Here is a 21,674-nt window from a genome sequence, read left to right on the forward strand (position 1 = left end):
ACTGAATGCCTCCTTTGCCTCAGTCTTTGCTAGCAAGACCAGCCTTTGGAAATCCCAGGCCCCAGAGACCAGGGGGAAAGTCTGGAGCAAGGAGGATGTACCCTTGGTAGAAGAGGATCTGGTCAGGGAGTACTTAAGCAAACCAGAAGTACATAAGTCCACGGGCCCTGATGGGATGCGCGCATGAGCGCTGGGGGAGCAGGCAGATGTCATTGTGAAGCCGCTCTCGACAATCTTTGCTCGATCGTGGTGATTGGGAGAGGTGCCTGAGGACTGGAGGAATGCAAATGTCACCCCTCTCTTCAAGAAGGGCAAGAAAGAGGGCCCGGGGAACGACAAGCTGGTCAGCCTCACCTCGATCCCTGCGAAGGTGATGGAGCAGCTAATCCTGGAAACCACTCCCAGGTGTGTGAAGGAGAAGAGGGTCATCAGGAATAGTCAGCATGGATTCGCCAAGGGCGGGAGGCATGCCTGACCGGCCCGATAACCTGTGATGAAACGACTGGCTTGGTAGATGAGGGGAGAGCAGCGGACAATGCCTACCTAGCCTTCAGGAAGGCTTTTGACACTGTCTCCTGTAAGATCCTCATAGAGAAGCTGATGAAGTATGGGCTGGATGAGCAGACAGTGGGGTGGATTGAAAACTGGGCTGAACAGCTGGGCCCAGAGGGCGGTGATCAGCGACATGAAGTCGAGTTGGAGGCCAGTAACTAGCGGTGTACCCCGGGGGTCAGTGCTGGGTCCGATCCTGTTCAACATCCTACCTAACGATCTGGATGATGGGTAGGCAGGCTGTACCCTCAGCGAGTTTGCTGATGATACGAAACCAGGAGGCGTGGCTGATACACCAGAGGGTTGTGCTGCCGTCCAGAGAGACCTCGACAGGCTGCAGAAATGGGCAGGCAGGAGCCTCGTGCGGTTCAACAAGGGGAAGTGCAAAGTCCTGCGCCTGGGGAGGAACGACCCCATGCACCAGCACATGCTGGAGGCTGACCGGCTGGAAAGCAGCTTTGCAGAAAAGGGCGCGGGGGGCTCCCGGTGGACACCAAGTTGAACACGAGCCGACAATGCGCCCTTGCCGCAGAGAAGGCTAAGGATATCCTTAGCCCGATATAGAGGAAATCAGGGTTTATATATGTTCCGGTACAGTTGTGTAGACCAATCAAATTGCTCGCCATCCCCGGGGGAGCAGGGCACCACAGATCACCTTTGGGCAGCTGTGGGGGCACTGCCTTTTTTTCTCAAAGCCTCCTACCCAGCTTAGCGCAAATCCTACCTTGATCTGCCCTCCAGCCCTCAAGCCACCAGTGCTGAACACGCGCTTTCTGTTTTATTTTGTCCCAGGAGGCGTGCAGCTTAGAAACGTCTGCAATTGAGGTGGGGCTTTCAGGGAACAATTGAGAGCAACTTCTGTTGGTTCTGCAGAACGTTCTGAAAAGTTAAGGCCTGCCCTGGCCAAAGCAGGCATTTGACTGGAGGGAGCAGCACCAAAAAGCCACAAGCACGTTTGGGGTGGACTTGATGCGGTAATAAATAACAATAAATAGCGCTTCTGGCTACGACAGCCTTTTCTGAGACCTCGTTGCCCGCCCACAGGGTCAGAGCACCACACGACACAGACCCCTCCGCGGACTCGCCCAGCGCCTTCTCCCTTCACCCCCAGGTCGGATCCCTCCGCGCCCCGAGGGCACGCAAACTCCCTGAGCCCCGGTAAGCACCAGGTCGGCGAGGGCGGACTCGCCAAGGGGGCGGGGACAAGTGAAATCGACAGACGAGACAGCCAATCGAGACGCGGGATCGGCCGGCGGCGATCCGGCGGCCCAATGGGCGCCGCGGAGGGAGGGCCTGGCCGAGTGGAGGAAGAGCGGGGGCGACAACGGGCGTTGTCGTGGCCGACGAGATCGTTTGGGGCGCGGGCTGCCCGGCCTGGTGGCGCCACTACTGTCTTCGGAAAGGTCGTCGGCAAGGCGCTTCCCCGCCAACGTCATCTACGAGGACGAGGAGGTAGCCGCGGCTTTGCTCTGTGCGCGGTTCCTCTTCCCTTCCCTTCCCCCGCTCCCCTCCCTTTCCCCCCGCGCTCGCAGGCACCCTGAGCCGAGGACCCGTTGCGCGGTGCCCGTGAGCGCGGCAGGGCGGGTGGCGGCGTTGCTGCGGGTGGGTGGGGGAGCGGGGACGGACGGGGCCTCTGTGGGTTGTGGCGCTCTCTACTGCACCATCCCTAAAACATCGCGCTTCTTCGGTGCCCCACCCCCATGCCCCTCGGCTGCCGCGGCCCGCGCTGGGTTCCTGGTGCTTTCCGGCTCGCCTCGGTTCGCAGCCCTACCGTGTCGTGCGCGCGCGTAGAGGGGGGCCTCTGGCGGTGACGCACTTGGCGGCAGGCGCAGGCGTTTGCCGCGTCATATCCCTTTGGCACTGCAAGTCGTGCAAAGTTTGCTGCCGAGGGATGGGAGTGATCCTACCTCGTGTAGGATGGCGGTCTGGAAGCCTTAGATTAAGCACACGCAGTCGGTCTCCTCGGGGATTCCAGATCTGTCTGTGTGTGTATGTAAAGAGTGAACGTCTGAGTAGTGACCGTAATGAGTTAGTTCTGCATAGGAGAAATGCAGGTCTCGATGTGCCTTGTAATAGCATTTTAGCGATTTCACACCTCTGCTGTGCTAGGCTTTAGTTCTGAGCCCCCACACCGGTTTATGAAAGCAAGGAGTTACAGCTCCTCTTACTTTTCATTAAAACCAAAAACAACAAACAAAAACAACCAACAAACAAACCAACAAGGTACGTCTAGAGACCGGTCCCCCTGCAGGCTGGAGAAGCTTCCCAGGCCTTGTTTCTGTGGTGACGTGGGACTGTGATAACAGCATGCTTGCAAGGTTCACGGATGCTGGTGCAGCACAACGTGCTAAGAACTAGGTCGAGCTCCTTGGACCGTGGGGAAAAATGCAGCCGTTGCCTGTGCGACATTAACTTGAAGTTAGTATCCCGTATAATTTATTTTTTATTAAAATGCTGAGGATTACCAGTTAGGGATGTCTTCTGCTTTTGAAGGTAGGTTTCTCTGAAGGTACCTTTCTCTGAAGCCAATTACGTTTTAACTGTCTACTCTTCCTCCAGTGCCTTGCGTTCCATGATCTTTCACCCCAAGCTCTGATGCTTTTCCTAGTCGTGCCTAAGGAGCCAATCATCATGTTATCTGAAGCAGAAGATTCTGGTGAATCTGTAAGTACCGTGGAAGCTTGCTGTGCGCTAAACCGTACCTGTAATTAGTTCCTAGTCTAGTAGTCTTTCCCATCCCCTCTTTTCCGCTTGATAGGGCACAGTAGGCTACTTTGTTTTTTCTGGCGCTATAATCCTTTGCCTCTAGCTTGTAATGGAATTGAGCTTTTTGCCTAAAAGTAGTGATCTAAAGCAATGCTCGTCCCTGGGTATGTACTTCTGGTGCAAAACACAGTGTTGTTTTGGAGCGCAGTCTGATGCCTACTGTCGTGGTTTAGAGTAAGGGTAGTAGTACTTCTTCTAATACAGAGAAAGAGGGCTTGGGGATTTTGGCAGGTCAGGGGTGAGGAGGGGCAAAGCTGTTTGAGAGGTGCTGGGTGGTTCACTTTTAGCTATAAAAGTCAAGTTCAAAGACTTTGTAAACCCACGCAAAAGGCAGGCTAAAGCTTATTTTCCACCAGGATGGCTTATGTTGCCTGAAGATATAATGGGGGCTTTAACCCGGAGACAAGCTTGGCTTCTGTGGCTGTTTTGTAGTCTGTTACTGTCTAGCTTGAAAAAAATTGCATAGCTGGTTTTTCTGTTGTTGTTGGTTTTGGGTTCCCCCACCACCACCACCCTTGTAGCATGCATAATTGGTCTTTGTAGCTTTGCTTGGAAAGTGTCGGTTGCAGGCAGACAGACAGTAACTTGAAGCGCAGTGGTCGAATTGCTAGGAATTGGCTGACTGGTTTCTCTGGGTGGGTGGTTCTCTGCTCTCATTCCTTCCCTAACTGCCCTCTCCCCTCTTTGTGTGTGGCTTTTTATTTTGTTTATTTATGGTTTTGTGCTTCCTTCTCCAGCGCCTTGGGCATTTAATGATTGTTGGCAAGAAGCGTGCTGCTCACCTGGGCCTGACCAATGGATTCCAGACGGTTGTGGATGAAGGGTGTGAGGGTGGGCGGTCGGTCTGTCACGTACATCTATGTATTCTGGGTGGCTGTCAGTTGGGCTGGCCGCCTGGCTAAGGTTTTTGCACCACGAGAGTTGCTGCGTGTGTTCAAATCGCCACTGAATGGATTTTGTCTGTTGCCCTTCAGTCTAGCCACTGTTGATGTCTAATTTTTTGTGACGTGTGTCTGTGGAAGGTAACAGAAGCTCTGAGCAGCAGTTGCACAATAAAGATTTAGCATGGGGATATCACCTCTGTCTTGTGCGTCTTACTGAGGGAAACAGTTCTGCAAGTTAAAATGGCGTCTCGCCGGAGTGTATGTATGTGGAATGTTTCAGTCTGTTAACAGTGTTCTATAGACAGACAGTGATTTGCCCAGTCACATGAAGCGTGACGCTGGAACCACTTTGCAGTCTCCTGCGTCTTGTAGGAGGCAAACTCTTATCTTTTTGGAAGTGGTATGCAAATGTGCATAAAGCCAGTGTGGGCTGCTGCTAATACCTTAGAAAATACTGTATGTGACACTACAGGCATGCCATACGGGGTGGTTTTGGCACAGTGCGCTGTGTCGGGAGCATCCAACTCCTGTCAGAGTACTTTATCAATGGCCATGTGATAAGGCCCTGTTGATATCCCTTTTCTGGCGAGGAGGGCTATGGCAGGAGCAAACAATCAGTCTGAATGGCAGCTGCGGTGCTTCCATAGCACAGTGGAAGATTTCTTTATTTTTGTTTTTGTCAATTTGGGTCAGCTGTCCTGGCTCTGTCCCCTCCCAACCTCTTGCCCACCCACAGCTTACTGGACTTTTGGGGTGGGGTGGTTGGAGAGAGAGCCTCCGTGCTGTGGGAGCACTGCTCAGCGGTAGCCAAAACATTGGTGTGTTATCAACACCCTTCTAGCTACTACTACAAAACACAGCACTATGAGGGCTGCTATGGGGAAAGCTAACTCCATTCCAGCCAGATCCAGTGCAGGATGTGCTGTGTGTTTGATGCCTTGCTGTCCTCCCTCTTTTGCATCTGTTTGCATATAAAAAGGCATGATTGTATTGCATAATAATAGCATCAACAACTGACAGTCCTAGACTAATAGAAAAAATAAGGATTGAAGAAAGCTTCCAGGTATCACCTGTTGTATGCCCCTGTCCCAAGGCAGAAAAAACTCTACCTGTATTGTTTCTGACAGATGTTTGCCAACCTGTTCTTAAATAAGCTGTCTTTGAAAGACAGCAATGCATGGGTGAAAATTAGAGGCCAAGCCAACAAGGGAAACCTCGTGGTTGGTGTCTACTATAGGCCACCCGATCAAGGGGAGGATGTTGACGAAGCGTTCTTACTTCAGCTACCAGAAGCATCACACTCACAGGTGAAGAGTAAAGTCAAGACCTTGAATTTTAGGAGAGTGAGATTTCAGGTGTTTAAAGAGCAAGTGGATGGGACCCCCTGGGAAACTGTGCTCAGGGATAAAGGAGCAGAAGGGAGCTGGCAGCTCTTTAAGGCTGTTTTTCTTTGAGCAGAAGAGCTCTCGATTCCCATGCGTTAAGAAATCAGGCAAGGAGGGCAGGAGACCAGCATGGCTGAGTAAGGGCCTTCTGGTCGAGCTGAAGTGCATAGGCAGTGGAAGCAGGGGCACGCATCCTGGGAAGAATATAGGGATGCTGCCCGGGTGTGTATGGATGGGATCAGGAAAGCTGAGGCACAGCTGGAGCTGAATTTGGCAAGGGGTGTGAAGAATCATAAGAAGGGCTTCTACAGGTGCGTTGGTCAGAAAAGGCAAAAGAAAACGTGTGTACGCACACATGCACGCACAAGCCCACTCCCATAAATAAGACAGGAGATCTAGCGACAACCGACATGGAGAAGGCTGAGGTAGTCCACGATGGATTTTTTGCCTCCGTTTTCACTGGCAATCACTCTTCCCACATCTCTCAAGTCCCTGAACCTCAAGGCAGGGACTGGGGGACCAAAGTCCCTCCCATCGTAGGAGACGATCCGGTTCGAGGCCACCTGAGGAACCTGAACATACACAAGTCCATGGGACCTGACGAGATGCATCCCAGGGTCCTGAGGGAACTGGCAGACGTAGTTGCTAAGTCCCTGTCCATCGTATTTGAAAAGTCATGGCAGTCAAGCAAAGACCCAAGTGACTGGAGAGAAGGGAACATCACACCCATTTTTAAAAAGGCGGACCCTGGGAACGACCGACCAGTCAGCCTCACCCCTGTGCCCGGTATAATCATGGAGCAGATTCTCCTGGAAGCTATGTCGAAGCATAGGGAAGACAGCGAGGTGATTGCAGAAAGCCACCGTGGCTTCACCAAGGGCAAATCGTGCCTGACTACTCTAGTGGCCTTCTGCGATGGAGTGACTGCATCAGTGGACAAGGGAAGAGCAACTGATGCCCTCTACCTGGACTTCTGTAAGGCCTTTGACACGGTCCCCCACAACGTTCTTGCCTCTGAATTGGAGAGAGATGGATTTGAGGGCAGGACTGTTTGGTGGATAAGGAATTGGTCGGATGGCTGCATCCAAAGAGTTACCATCAATGGCTCAATGTCCAAATGGAAAGCAGTAACGAGTGGTGTCCCTCAAGGGTCCGTACTGGGACCGATGCTGTTTAATATCTTCACTAATGACACAGCTAGTGGTATTGAGTGCACCCTCAGCAAGGTTGCGGATGCCACCAAGCTGAGTGTTGCAGTTGATACTCCAGAGGGAAGGAATGCCATCCAGAGGGGCCTTGGCGGGCTGGAGAAGTGGGCCCGTGTGATCCTCATGCAGTTCCACAAGGCCAAGGGCAAGGTCCTGCACCTGGGTCGGGGTAGTCCCCAATATCAGTACAGACTGGGTGACGAGTGGATTGAGAGCAGTCCTGCAGAGAAGGACTTGGGGATAGTGGTGGATGAAAAATTGGACGTGAGCTGGCAGCGTGCGCTTGCAGCCCAGAAAGCCAATCAAATTCTGGGCCACGTAAAAAGAAGCGTGGCCAGCAGGTCGAGGGGGGTGATTCTCCCACTCTGCTCTCGTGAGACCCCACCTGGAGTACCACGTCCAGCTCTGGGGTTCCCAGTACAAGAAGGACGTGGACCTATTAGAGCAGGTCCAGAGGAGGGCCACAAAAACGGTCAGAGGGCCGGAACACCTCTCCTGTGACGAAAGGCTGAGGAGAAGAGGAGGCTCCTGGGTGACCTCATTGAGGCCTTTCAATACTTAAAGGGGGCTTATAAGAAAGATGGAGAGAGACTTTTTTACCAGGGCCTGTAGTGACAGGACAGGGGGTAAGGGATTTAAACTAAAAGATGGTAGGTTTAGGTTGGAAATAAGGAAGACATTTTTTTATTTTTTTTTTAACAACGAGGGTGGTGAGACACTGTAAAACAGGTTGCCCAGAGAAGTTGTGGATGCCCCATCGTCGGAAGTGTTCAAGGTCAGGTTGGACGGGGCTTTGAGCAACTGAAAGATGTCCCTGCCCATTGCAGAGGGGTTGGGCTAGACAATCTTTAAAAGGTCCCTTCCTACCCAAACCGTTCTCTGATTCTATGACTGAATGCCTCCTTTGCCTCAGTCTTTGCTAGCAAGACCAGCCTTTGGAAATCCCAGGCCCCAGAGACCAGGGGGAAAGTCTGGAGCAAGGAGGATGTACCCTTGGTAGAAGAGGATCTGGTCAGGGAGTACTTAAGCAAACCAGAAGTACATAAGTCCACGGGCCCTGATGGGATGCGCGCATGAGCGCTGGGGGAGCAGGCAGATGTCATTGTGAAGCCGCTCTCGACAATCTTTGCTTGATCGTGGTGATTGGGAGAGGTGCCTGAGGACTGGAGGAATGCAAATGTCACCCCTCTCTTCAAGAAGGGCAAGAAAGAGGGCCCGGGGAACGACAAGCTGGTCAGCCTCACCTCGATCCCTGCGAAGGTGATGGAGCAGCTAATCCTGGAAACCACTCCCAGGTGTGTGAAGGAGAAGAGGGTCATCAGGAATAGTCAGCATGGATTCGCCAAGGGCGGGAGGCATGCCTGACCGGCCCGATAACCTGTGATGAAACGACTGGCTTGGTAGATGAGGGGAGAGCAGCGGACAATGCCTACCTAGCCTTCAGGAAGGCTTTTGACACTGTCTCCTGTAAGATCCTCATAGAGAAGCTGATGAAGTATGGGCTGGATGAGCAGACAGTGGGGTGGATTGAAAACTGGGCTGAACAGCTGGGCCCAGAGGGCGGTGATCAGCGACATGAAGTCGAGTTGGAGGCCAGTAACTAGCGGTGTACCCCGGGGGTCAGTGCTGGGTCCGATCCTGTTCAACATCCTACCTAACGATCTGGATGATGGGTAGGCAGGCTGTACCCTCAGCGAGTTTGCTGATGATACGAAACCAGGAGGCGTGGCTGATACACCAGAGGGTTGTGCTGCCGTCCAGAGAGACCTCGACAGGCTGCAGAAATGGGCAGGCAGGAGCCTCGTGCGGTTCAACAAGGGGAAGTGCAAAGTCCTGCGCCTGGGGAGGAACGACCCCATGCACCAGCACATGCTGGAGGCTGACCGGCTGGAAAGCAGCTTTGCAGAAAAGGGCGCGGGGGGCTCCCGGTGGACACCAAGTTGAACACGAGCCGACAATGCGCCCTTGCCGCAGAGAAGGCTAAGGATATCCTTAGCCCGATATAGAGGAAATCAGGGTTTATATATGTTCCGGTACAGTTGTGTAGACCAATCAAATTGCTCGCCATCCCCGGGGGAGCAGGGCACCACAGATCACCTTTGGGCAGCTGTGGGGGCACTGCCTTTTTTTCTCAAAGCCTCCTACCCAGCTTAGCGCAAATCCTACCTTGATCTGCCCTCCAGCCCTCAAGCCACCAGTGCTGAACACGCGCTTTCTGTTTTATTTTGTCCCAGGAGGCGTGCAGCTTAGAAACGTCTGCAATTGAGGTGGGGCTTTCAGGGAACAATTGAGAGCAACTTCTGTTGGTTCTGCAGAACGTTCTGAAAAGTTAAGGCCTGCCCTGGCCAAAGCAGGCATTTGACTGGAGGGAGCAGCACCAAAAAGCCACAAGCACGTTTGGGGTGGACTTGATGCGGTAATAAATAACAATAAATAGCGCTTCTGGCTACGACAGCCTTTTCTGAGACCTCGTTGCCCGCCCACAGGGTCAGAGCACCACACGACACAGACCCCTCCGCGGACTCGCCCAGCGCCTTCTCCCTTCACCCCCAGGTCGGATCCCTCCGCGCCCCGAGGGCACGCAAACTCCCTGAGCCCCGGTAAGCACCAGGTCGGCGAGGGCGGACTCGCCAAGGGGGCGGGGACAAGTGAAATCGACAGACGAGACAGCCAATCGAGACGCGGGATCGGCCGGCGGCGATCCGGCGGCCCAATGGGCGCCGCGGAGGGAGGGCCTGGCCGAGTGGAGGAAGAGCGGGGGCGACAACGGGCGTTGTCGTGGCCGACGAGATCGTTTGGGGCGCGGGCTGCCCGGCCTGGTGGCGCCACTACTGTCTTCGGAAAGGTCGTCGGCAAGGCGCTTCCCCGCCAACGTCATCTACGAGGACGAGGAGGTAGCCGCGGCTTTGCTCTGTGCGCGGTTCCTCTTCCCTTCCCTTCCCCCGCTCCCCTCCCTTTCCCCCCGCGCTCGCAGGCACCCTGAGCCGAGGACCCGTTGCGCGGTGCCCGTGAGCGCGGCAGGGCGGGTGGCGGCGTTGCTGCGGGTGGGTGGGGGAGCGGGGACGGACGGGGCCTCTGTGGGTTGTGGCGCTCTCTACTGCACCACCCCTAAAACATCGCGCTTCTTCGGTGCCCCACCCCCATGCCCCTCGGCTGCCGCGGCCCGCGCTGGGTTCCTGGTGCTTTCCGGCTCGCCTCGGTTCGCAGCCCTACCGTGTCGTGCGCGCGCGTAGAGGGGGGCCTCTGGCGGTGACGCACTTGGCGGCAGGCGCAGGCGTTTGCCGCGTCATATCCCTTTGGCACTGCAAGTCGTGCAAAGTTTGCTGCCGAGGGATGGGAGTGATCCTACCTCGTGTAGGATGGCGGTCTGGAAGCCTTAGATTAAGCACACGCAGTCGGTCTCCTCGGGGATTCCAGATCTGTCTGTGTGTGTATGTAAAGAGTGAACGTCTGAGTAGTGACCGTAATGAGTTAGTTCTGCATAGGAGAAATGCAGGTCTCGATGTGCCTTGTAATAGCATTTTAGCGATTTCACACCTCTGCTGTGCTAGGCTTTAGTTCTGAGCCCCCACACCGGTTTATGAAAGCAAGGAGTTACAGCTCCTCTTACTTTTCATTAAAACCAAAAACAACAAACAAAAACAACCAACAAACAAACCAACAAGGTACGTCTAGAGACCGGTCCCCCTGCAGGCTGGAGAAGCTTCCCAGGCCTTGTTTCTGTGGTGACGTGGGACTGTGATAACAGCATGCTTGCAAGGTTCACGGATGCTGGTGCAGCACAACGTGCTAAGAACTAGGTCGAGCTCCTTGGACCGTGGGGAAAAATGCAGCCGTTGCCTGTGCGACATTAACTTGAAGTTAGTATCCCGTATAATTTATTTTTTATTAAAATGCTGAGGATTACCAGTTAGGGATGTCTTCTGCTTTTGAAGGTAGGTTTCTCTGAAGGTACCTTTCTCTGAAGCCAATTACGTTTTAACTGTCTACTCTTCCTCCAGTGCCTTGCGTTCCATGATCTTTCACCCCAAGCTCCGATGCTTTTCCTAGTCGTGCCTAAGGAGCCAATCATCATGTTATCTGAAGCAGAAGATTCTGGTGAATCTGTAAGTACCGTGGAAGCTTGCTGTGCGCTAAACCGTACCTGTAATTAGTTCCTAGTCTAGTAGTCTTTCCCATCCCCTCTTTTCCGCTTGATAGGGCACAGTAGGCTACTTTGTTTTTTCTGGCGCTATAATCCTTTGCCTCTAGCTTGTAATGGAATTGAGCTTTTTGCCTAAAAGTAGTGATCTAAAGCAATGCTCGTCCCTGGGTATGTACTTCTGGTGCAAAACACAGTGTTGTTTTGGAGCGCAGTCTGATGCCTACTGTCGTGGTTTAGAGTAAGGGTAGTAGTACTTCTTCTAATACAGAGAAAGAGGGCTTGGGGATTTTGGCAGGTCAGGGGTGAGGAGGGGCAAAGCTGTTTGAGAGGTGCTGGGTGGTTCACTTTTAGCTATAAAAGTCAAGTTCAAAGACTTTGTAAACCCACGCAAAAGGCAGGCTAAAGCTTATTTTCCACCAGGATGGCTTATGTTGCCTGAAGATATAATGGGGGCTTTAACCCGGAGACAAGCTTGGCTTCTGTGGCTGTTTTGTAGTCTGTTACTGTCTAGCTTGAAAAAAATTGCATAGCTGGTTTTTCTGTTGTTGTTGGTTTTGGGTTCCCCCACCACCACCACCCTTGTAGCATGCATAATTGGTCTTTGTAGCTTTGCTTGGAAAGTGTCGGTTGCAGGCAGACAGACAGTAACTTGAAGCGCAGTGGTCGAATTGCTAGGAATTGGCTGACTGGTTTCTCTGGGTGGGTGGTTCTCTGCTCTCATTCCTTCCCTAACTGCCCTCTCCCCTCTTTGTGTGTGGCTTTTTATTTTGTTTATTTATGGTTTTGTGCTTCCTTCTCCAGCGCCTTGGGCATTTAATGATTGTTGGCAAGAAGCGTGCTGCTCACCTGGGCCTGACCAATGGATTCCAGACGGTTGTGGATGCCGGACGGTTGTGGATGAAGGGTGTGAGGGTGGGCGGTCTGTCTGTCACGTACATCTACGTATTCTGGGTGGCTGTCAGTTGGGCTGGCCGCCTGGCTAAGGTTTTTGCACCACGAGAGTTGCTGCGTGTGTTCAAATCGCCACTGAATGGATTTTGTCTGTTGCCCTTCAGTCTAGCCACTGTTGATGTCTAATTTTTTGTGACGTGTGTCTGTGGAAGGTAACAGAAGCTCTGAGCAGCAGTTGCACAATAAAGATTTAGCATGGGGATATCACCTCTGTCTTGTGCGTCTTACTGAGGGAAACAGTTCTGCAAGTTAAAATGGCGTCTCGCCGGAGTGTATGTATGTGGAATGTTTCAGTCTGTTAACAGTGTTCTATAGACAGACAGTGATTTGCCCAGTCACATGAAGCGTGACGCTGGAACCACTTTGCAGTCTCCTGCGTCTTGTAGGAGGCAAACTCTTATCTTTTTGGAAGTGGTATGCAAATGTGCATAAAGCCAGTGTGGGCTGCTGCTAATACCTTAGAAAATACTGTATGTGACGCTACAGGCATGCCATACAGGGGTGGTTTTGGCACAGTGCACTGTGTCGGGAGCATCCAACTCCTGTCAGAGTACTTTATCAATGGCCATGTGATAAGGCCCTGTTGATATCCCTTTTCTGGCGAGGAGGGCTATGGCAGGAGCAAACAATCAGTCTGAATGGCAGCTGCGGTGCTTCCATAGCACAGTGGAAGATTATTTTTTTTTATTACTTTATTTTTGTTTTTGTCAATTTGGGTCAGCTGTCCTGGCTCTGTCCCCTCCCAACCTCTTGCCCACCCACAGCTTACTGGACTTTTGGGGTGGGGTGGTTGGAGAGAGAGCCTCCGTGCTGTGGGAGCACCGCTCAGCGGTAGCCAAAACATTGGTGTGTTATCAACACCCTTCTAGCTACTACTACAAAACACAGCACTATGAGGGCTGCTATGGGGAAAGCTAACTCCATTCCAGCCAGATCCAGTGCAGGATGTGCTGTGTGTTTGATGCCTTGCTGTCCTCCCTCTTTTGCATCTGTTTGCATATAAAAAGGCATGATTGTATTGCATAATAATAGCATCAACAACTGACAGTCCTAGACTAATAGAAAAAATAAGGATTGAAGAAAGCTTCCAGGTATCACCTGTTGTATGCCCCTGTCCCAAGGCAGAAAAAACTCTACCTGTATTGTTTCTGACAGATGTTTGCCAACCTGTTCTTAAATAAGCTGTCTTTGAAAGACAGCGATGCATGGGTGAAAATTAGAGGCCAAGCCAACAAGGGAAACCTCATAGTTGGTGTCTACTATAGGCCGCCCGCTCAAGGGGAGGATGTTGACGAAGCGTTCTTACTTCAGCTACCAGAAGCATCACACTCACAGGTGAAGAGTAAAGTCAAGACCTTGAATTTTAGGAGAGTGAGATTTCAGGTGTTTAAAGAGCAAGTGGATGGGACCCCCTGGGAAACTGCGCTCAGGGATAAAGGAGCAGAAGGGAGCTGGCAGCTCTTTAAGGCTGTTTTTCTTTGAGCAGAAGAGCTCTCGATTCCCATGCGTTAAGAAATCAGGCAAGGAGGGCAGGAGACCAGCATGGCTGAGTAAGGGCCTTCTGGTCGAGCTGAAGTGCATAGGCAGTGGAAGCAGGGGCACGCATCCTGGGAAGAATATAGGGATGCTGCCTGGGTGTGTAGGGATGGGATCAGGAAAGCTGAGGCACAGCTGGAGCTGAATTTGGCAAGGGGTGTGAAGAATCATAAGAAGGGCTTCTACAGGTGCGTTGGTCAGAAAAGGCAAAAGAAAACGTGTGTACGCACGCACGCACAAGCCCACTCCCATAAATAAGACAGGAGATCTAGCGACAACCGACATGGAGAAGGCTGAGGTAGTCCACGATGGTTTTTTTGCCTCTGTTTTCACTGGCAATCACTCTTCCCACATCTCTCAAGTCCCTGAACCTCAAGGCAGGGACTGGGGGACCAAAGTCCCTCCCATCGTAGGAGACGATCCGGTTCGAGGCCACCTGAGGAACCTGAACATACACAAGTCCATGGGACCTGACGAGATGCATCCCAGGGTCCTGAGGGAACTGGCAGACGTAGTTGCTAAGTCCCTGTCCATCGTATTTGAAAAGTCATGGCAGTCAAGCAAAGACCCAAGTGACTGGAGAGAAGGGAACATCACACCCATTTTTAAAAAGGCGGACCCTGGGAACGACCGACCAGTCAGCCTCACCCCTGTGCCCGGTATAATCATGGAGCAGATTCTCCTGGAAGCTATGTCGAAGCATAGGGAAGACAGCGAGGTGATTGCAGAAAGCCACCGTGGCTTCACCAAGGGCAAATCGTGCCTGACTACTCTAGTGGCCTTCTGCGATGGAGTGACTGCATCAGTGGACAAGGGAAGAGCAACTGATGCCCTCTACCTGGACTTCTGTAAGGCCTTTGACACGGTCCCCCACAACGTTCTTGCCTCTGAATTGGAGAGAGATGGATTTGAGGGCAGGACTGTTTGGTGGATAAGGAATTGGTCGGATGGCTGCATCCAAAGAGTTACCATCAACAGCTCAATGTCCAAATGGAAAGCAGTAACGAATGGTGTCCCTCAAGGGTCCGTACTGGGACCGATGCTGTTTAATATCTTCACTAATGACACAGCTAGTGGTATTGAGTGCACCCTCAGCAAGGTTGCGGATGCCACCAAGCTGAGTGTTGCAGTTGATACTCCAGAGGGAAGGAATGCCATCCAGAGGGGCCTTGGCGGGCTGGAGAAGTGGGCCCGTGTGATCCTCATGCAGTTCCACAAGGCCAAGGGCAAGGTCCTGCACCTGGGTCGGGGTAGTCCCCAATATCAGTACAGACTGGGTGACGAGTGGATTGAGAGCAGTCCTGCAGAGAAGGACTTGGGGATAGTGGTGGACGAAAAATTGGACGTGAGCTGGCAGCGTGCGCTTGCAGCCCAGAAAGCCAATCAAATTCTGGGCCACGTAAAAAGAAGCGTGGCCAGCAGGTCGAGGGGGGTGATTCTCCCACTCTGCTCTCGTGAGACCCCACCTGGAGTACCACGTCCAGCTCTGGGGTTCCCAGTACAAGAAGGACGTGGACCTATTAGAGCAGGTCCAGAGGAGGGCCACGAAAACGGTCAGAGGGCCGGAACACCTCTCCTGTGACGAAAGGCTGAGGAGAAGAGGAGGCTCCTGGGTGACCTCATTGAGGCCTTTCAATACTTAAAGGGGGCTTATAAGAAAGATGGAGAGAGACTTTTTTACCAGGGCCTGTAGTGACAGGACAGGGGGTAAGGGATTTAAACTAAAAGATGGTAGGTTTAGGTTGGAAATAAGGAAGAATTATTTTTTTTTTTATTTTATTTTTTTTTTTTTACAACGAGGGTGGTGAGACACTGTAAAACAGGTTGCCCAGAGAAGTTGTGGATGCCCCATCGTCGGAAGTGTTCAAGGTCAGGTTGGACGGGGCTTTGAGCAACTGAAAGATGTCCCTGCCCATTGCAGAGGGGTTGGGCTAGACGATCTTTAAAAGGTCCCTTCCTACCCAAACCATTCTCTGATTCTATGACTGAATGCCTCCTTTGCCTCAGTCTTTGCTAGCAAGACCAGCCTTTGGAAATCCCAGGCCCCAGAGACCAGGGGGAAAGTCTGGAGCAAGGAGGATGTACCCTTGGTAGAAGAGGATCTGGTCAGGGAGTACTTAAGCAAACCAGAAGTACATAAGTCCACGGGCCCTGATGGGATGCGCGCATGAGCGCTGGGGGAGCAGGCAGATGTCATTGTGAAGCCGCTCTCGACAATCTTTGCTCGATCGTGGTGATTGGGAGAGGTGCCTGAGGACTGGAGGAATGCAAATGTCACCCCTCTCTTCAAGAAGGGCAAGAAAGAGGGCCCGGGGAACGACGAGCTGGTCAGCCTCACCTCGATCCCTGCGAAGGTGATGGAGCAGCTAATCCTGGAAACCACTCCCAGGTGCGTGAAGGAGAAGAGGGTCATCAGGAATAGTCAGCATGGATTCGCCAAGGGCGGGAGGCATGCCTGACCGGCCCGATAACCTGTGATGAAACGACTGGCTTGGTAGATGAGGGGAGAGCAGCGGACAATGCCTACCTAGCCTTCAGGAAGGCTTTTGACACTGTCTCCTGTAAGATCCTCATAGAGAAGCTGATGAAGTATGGGCTGGATGAGCAGACAGCGGGGTGGATTGAAAACTGGGCTGAACAGCTGGGCCCAGAGGGCGGTGATCAGCGACATGAAGTCGAGTTGGAGGCCAGTAACTAGCGGTGTACCCCGGGGGTCAGTGCTGGGTCCGATCCTGTTCAACATCCTACCTAACGATCTGGATGATGGGTAGGCAGGCTGTACCCTCAGCGAGTTTGCTGATGATACGAAACCAGGAGGCGTGGCTGATATACCAGAGGGTTGTGCTGCCGTCCAGAGAGACCTCAACAGGCTGCAGAAATGGGCAGGCAGGAGCCTCGTACGGTTCAACAAGGGGAAGTGCAAAGTCCTGCGCCTGGGGAGGAACGACCCCATGCACCAGCACATGCTGGAGGCTGACCGGCTGGAAAGCAGCTTTGCAGAAAAGGGCGCGGGGGGCTCCCGGTGGACACCAAGTTGAACACGAGCCGACAATGCGCCCTTGCCGCAGAGAGGGCTAAGGATATCCTTAGCCCAATATAGAGGAAATCAGGGTTTATATATGTTCCGGTACAGTTGTGTAGACCAATCAAATTGCTCGCCATCCCCGGGGGAGCAGGGCACCACAGATCACCTTTGGGCAGCTGTGGGGGCACTGCCTTTTTTTCTCAAAGCCTCCTACCCAGCTTAGCGCAAATCCTACCTTGATCTGCCCTCCAGCCCTCAAGCCACCAGTGCTGAACACGCGCTTTCTGTTTTATTTTGTCCCAGGAGGCGTGCAGCTTAGAAACGTCTGCAATTGAGGTGGGGCTTTCAGGGAACAATTGAGAGCAACTTCTGTTGGTTCTGCAGAACGTTCTGAAAAGTTAAGGCCTGCCCTGGCCAAAGCAGGCATTTGACTGGAGGGAGCAGCACCAAAAAGCCACAAGCACGTTTGGGGTGGACTTGATGCGGTAATAAATAACAATAAATAGCGCTTCTGGCTACGACAGCCTCTTCTGAGACCTCGTTGCCCGCCCACAGGGTCAGAGCACCACACGACACAGACCCCTCCGCGGACTCGCCCAGCGCCTTCTCCCTTCACCCCCAGGTCGGATCCCTCCGCGCCCCGAGGGCACGCAAACTCCCTGAGCCCCGGTAAGCACCAGGTCGGCGAGGGCGGACTCGCCAAGGGGGCGGGGACAAGTGAAATCGACAGACGAGACAGCCAATCGAGACGCGGGATCGGCCGGCGGCGATCCGGCGGCCCAATGGGCGCCGCGGAGGGAGGGCCTGGCCGAGTGGAGGAAGAGCGGGGGCGACAACGGGCGTTGTCGTGGCCGACGAGATCGTTTGGGGCGCGGGCTGCCCGGCCTGGTGGCGCCACTACTGTCTTCGGAAAGGTCGTCGGCAAGGCGCTTCCCCGCCAACGTCATCTACGAGGACGAGGAGGTAGCCGCGGCTTTGCTCTGTGCGCGGTTCCTCTTCCCTTCCCTTCCCCCGCTCCCCTCCCTTTCCCCCCGCGCTCGCAGGCACCCTGAGCCGAGGACCCGTTGCGCGGTGCCCGTGAGCGCGGCAGGGCGGGTGGCGGCGTTGCTGCGGGTGGGTGGGGGAGCGGGGACGGACGGGGCCTCTGTGGGTTGTGGCGCTCTCTACTGCACCACCCCTAAAACATCGCGCTTCTTCGGTGCCCCACCCCCATGCCCCTCGGCTGCCGCGGCCCGCGCTGGGTTCCTGGTGCTTTCCGGCTCGCCTCGGTTCGCAGCCCTACCGTGTCGTGCGCGCGCGCGCGCGCGTAGAGGAGGGCCTCTGGCGGTGACGCACTTGGCGGCAGGCGCAGGCGTTTGCCGCGTCATATCCCTTTGGCACTGCAAGTCGTGCAAAGTTTGCTGCCGAGGGATGGGAGTGATCCTACCTCGTGTAGGATGGCGGTCTGGAAGCCTTAGATTAAGCACACGCAGTCGGTCTCCTCGGGGATTCCAGATCTGTCTGTGTGTGTATGTAAAGAGTGAACGTCTGAGTAGTGACCGTAATGAGTTAGTTCTGCATAGGAGAAATGCAGGTCTCGATGTGCCTTGTAATAGCATTTTAGCGATTTCACACCTCTGCTGTGCTAGGCTTTAGTTCTGAGCCCCCACACCGGTTTATGAAAGCAAGGAGTTACAGCTCCTCTTACTTTTCATTAAAACCAAAAACAACAAACAAAAACAACCAACAAACAAACCAACAAGGTACGTCTAGAGACCGGTCCCCCTGCAGGCTGGAGAAGCTTCCCAGGCCTTGTTTCTGTGGTGACGTGGGACTGTGATAACAGCATGCTTGCAAGGTTCACGGATGCTGGTGCAGCACAACGTGCTAAGAACTAGGTCGAGCTCCTTGGACCGTGGGGAAAAATGCAGCCGTTGCCTGTGCGACATTAACTTGAAGTTAGTATCCCGTATAATTTATTTTTTATTAAAATGCTGAGGATTACCAGTTAGGGATGTCTTCTGCTTTTGAAGGTAGGTTTCTCTGAAGGTACCTTTCTCTGAAGCCAATTACGTTTTAACTGTCTACTCTTCCTCCAGTGCCTTGCGTTCCATGATCTTTCACCCCAAGCTCCGATGCTTTTCCTAGTCGTGCCTAAGGAGCCAATCATCATGTTATCTGAAGCAGAAGATTCTGGTGAATCTGTAAGTACCGTGGAAGCTTGCTGTGCGCTAAACCGTACCTGTAATTAGTTCCTAGTCTAGTAGTCTTTCCCATCCCCTCTTTTCCGCTTGATAGGGCACGGTAGGCTACTTTGTTTTTTCTGGCGCTATAATCCTTTGCCTCTAGCTTGTAATGGAATTGAGCTTTTTGCCTAAAAGTAGTGATCTAAAGCAATGCTCGTCCCTGGGTATGTACTTCTGGTGCAAAACACAGTGTTGTTTTGGAGCGCAGTCTGATGCCTACTGTCGTGGTTTAGAGTAAGGGTAGTAGTACTTCTTCTAATACAGAGAAAGAGGGCTTGGGGATTTTGGCAGGTCAGGGGTGAGGAGGGGCAAAGCTGTTTGAGAGGTGCTGGGTGGTTCACTTTTAGCTATAAAAGTCAAGTTCAAAGACTTTGTAAACCCACGCAAAAGGCAGGCTAAAGCTTATTTTCCACCAGGATGGCTTATGTTGCCTGAAGATATAATGGGGGCTTTAACCCGGAGACAAGCTTGGCTTCTGTGGCTGTTTTGTAGTCTGTTACTGTCTAGCTTGAAAAAAATTGCATAGCTGGTTTTTCTGTTGTTGTTGGTTTTGGGTTCCCCCCCCACCACCACCCTTGTAGCATGCATAATTGGTCTTTGTAGCTTTGCTTGGAAAGTGTCGGTTGCAGGCAGACAGACAGTAACTTGAAGCGCAGTGGTCGAATTGCTAGGAATTGGCTGACTGGTTTCTCTGGGTGGGTGGTTCTCTGCTCTCATTCCTTCCCTAACTGCCCTCTCCCCTCTTTGTGTGTGGCTTTTAATTTTGTTTATTTATGGTTTTGTGCTTCCTTCTCCAGCGCCTTGGGCATTTAATGATTGTTGGCAAGAAGCGTGCTGCTCACCTGGGCCTGACCAATGGATTCCGGACGGTTGTGGATGAAGGGTGTGAGGGTGGGCGGTCTGTCTGTCACGTACATCTACGTATTCTGGGTGGCTGTCAGTTGGGCTGGCCGCCTGGCTAAGGTTTTTGCACCACGAGAGTTGCTGCGTGTGTTCAAATCGCCACTGAATGGATTTTGTCTGTTGCCCTTCAGTCTAGCCACTGTTGATGTCTAATTTTTTTGTGACGTGTGTCTGTGGAAGGTAACAGAAGCTCTGAGCAGCAGTTGCACAATAAAGATTTAGCATGGGGATATCACCTCTGTCTTGTGCGTCTTACTGAGGGAAACAGTTCTGCAAGTTAAAATGGCGTCTCGCCGGAGTGTATGTATGTGGAATGTTTCAGTCTGTTAACAGTGTTCTATAGACAGACAGTGATTTGCCCAGTCACATGAAGCGTGACGCTGGAACCACTTTGCAGTCTCCTGCGTCTTGTAGGAGGCAAACTCTTATCTTTTTGGAAGTGGTATGCAAATGTGCATAAAGCCAGTGTGGGCTGCTGCTAATACCTTAGAAAATACTGTATGTGACGCTACAGGCATGCCATACAGGGGTGGTTTTGGCACAGTGCACTGTGTCGGGAGCATCCAACTCCTGTCAGAGTACTTTATCAATGGCCATGTGATAAGGCCCTGTTGATATCCCTTTTCTGGCGAGGAGGGCTATGGCAGGAGCAAACAATCAGTCTGAATGGCAGCTGCGGTGCTTCCATAGCACAGTGGAAGATTATTTTTTTTTATTACTTTATTTTTGTTTTTGTCAATTTGGGTCAGCTGTCCTGGCTCTGTCCCCTCCCAACCTCTTGCCCACCCACAGCTTACTGGACTTTTGGGGTGGGGTGGTTGGAGAGAGAGCCTCCGTGCTGTGGGAGCACCGCTCAGCGGTAGCCAAAACATTGGTGTGTTATCAACACCCTTCTAGCTACTACTACAAAACACAGCACTATGAGGGCTGCTATGGGGAAAGCTAACTCCATTCCAGCCAGATCCAGTGCAGGATGTGCTGTGTGTTTGATGCCTTGCTGTCCTCCCTCTTTTGCATCTGTTTGCATATAAAAAGGCATGATTGTATTGCATAATAATAGCATCAACAACTGACAGTCCTAGACTAATAGAAAAAATAAGGATTGAAGAAAGCTTCCAGGTATCACCTGTTGTATGCCCCTGTCCCAAGGCAGAAAAAACTCTACCTGTATTGTTTCTGACAGATGTTTGCCAACCTGTTCTTAAATAAGCTGTCTTTGAAAGACAGCGATGCATGGGTGAAAATTAGAGGCCAAGCCAACAAGGGAAACCTCATAGTTGGTGTCTACTATAGGCCGCCCGCTCAAGGGGAGGATGTTGACGAAGCGTTCTTACTTCAGCTACCAGAAGCATCACACTCACAGGTGAAGAGTAAAGTCAAGACCTTGAATTTAGGAGAGTGAGATTTCAGGTGTTTAAAGAGCAAGTGGATGGGACCCCCTGGGAAACTGCGCTCAGGGATAAAGGAGCAGAAGGGAGCTGGCAGCTCTTTAAGGCTGTTTTTCTTTGAGCAGAAGAGCTCTCGATTCCCATGCGTTAAGAAATCAGGCAAGGAGGGCAGGAGACCAGCATGGCTGAGTAAGGGCCTTCTGGTCGAGCTGAAGTGCATAGGCAGTGGAAGCAGGGGCACGCATCCTGGGAAGAATATAGGGATGCTGCCTGGGCGTGTAGGGATGGGATCAGGAAAGCTGAGGCACAGCTGGAGCTGAATTTGGCAAGGGGTGTGAAGAATCATAAGAAGGGCTTCTACAGGTGCGTTGGTCAGAAAAGGCAAAAGAAAACGTGTGTACGCACGCACGCACGCACAAGCCCACTCCCATAAATAAGACAGGAGATCTAGCGACAACCGACATGGAGAAGGCTGAGGTAGTCCACGATGTTTTTTTTGCCTCTGTTTTCACTGGCAATCACTCTTCCCACATCTCTCAAGTCCCTGAACCTCAAGGCAGGGATTGGGGGACCAAAGTCCCTCCCATCGTAGGAGACGATCCGGTTCGAGGCCACCTGAGGAACCTGAACATACACAAGTCCATGGGACCTGACGAGATGCATCCCAGGGTCCTGAGGGAACTGGCAGACGTAGTTGCTAAGTCCCT

At 52.5% G+C, this 21,674-nt stretch overlaps 2 protein-coding genes and 1 pseudogene across 2 annotated transcripts; all 3 read left to right on the forward strand.

Moving 5' to 3' along the window:
• Positions 1–1,730: 1,730 nt before the first annotated feature.
• LOC135316355 (adenosine 5'-monophosphoramidase HINT1-like) lies at positions 1,731–4,395 on the forward strand. Its single transcript, XM_064469556.1, is given in 4 exon segments — positions 1,731–1,973; positions 1,975–2,004; positions 3,112–3,216; positions 4,056–4,395. Coding segments are annotated over 4 exon segments (450 nt in total). The 5' UTR covers positions 1,731–1,823; the 3' UTR covers positions 4,221–4,395.
• Positions 4,396–9,441: 5,046 nt separating this feature from the next.
• Positions 9,442–12,097, forward strand: LOC135316344 (adenosine 5'-monophosphoramidase HINT1-like; annotated as a pseudogene).
• A 5,079-nt stretch (positions 12,098–17,176) lies between these two features.
• LOC135316345 (adenosine 5'-monophosphoramidase HINT1-like) lies at positions 17,177–19,814 on the forward strand. The gene is given in 4 exon segments (XM_064469545.1): positions 17,177–17,383; positions 17,385–17,414; positions 18,530–18,634; positions 19,474–19,814. Coding segments are annotated over 4 exon segments (450 nt in total). The 5' UTR covers positions 17,177–17,233; the 3' UTR covers positions 19,639–19,814.
• Positions 19,815–21,674: the final 1,860 nt, after the last annotated feature.

This window comes from Phalacrocorax carbo, chromosome 19 (assembly GCF_963921805.1).
Source record: "Phalacrocorax carbo chromosome 19, bPhaCar2.1, whole genome shotgun sequence".
In the NCBI taxonomy this organism is placed as follows: Eukaryota; Metazoa; Chordata; class Aves; order Suliformes; family Phalacrocoracidae; genus Phalacrocorax; species Phalacrocorax carbo.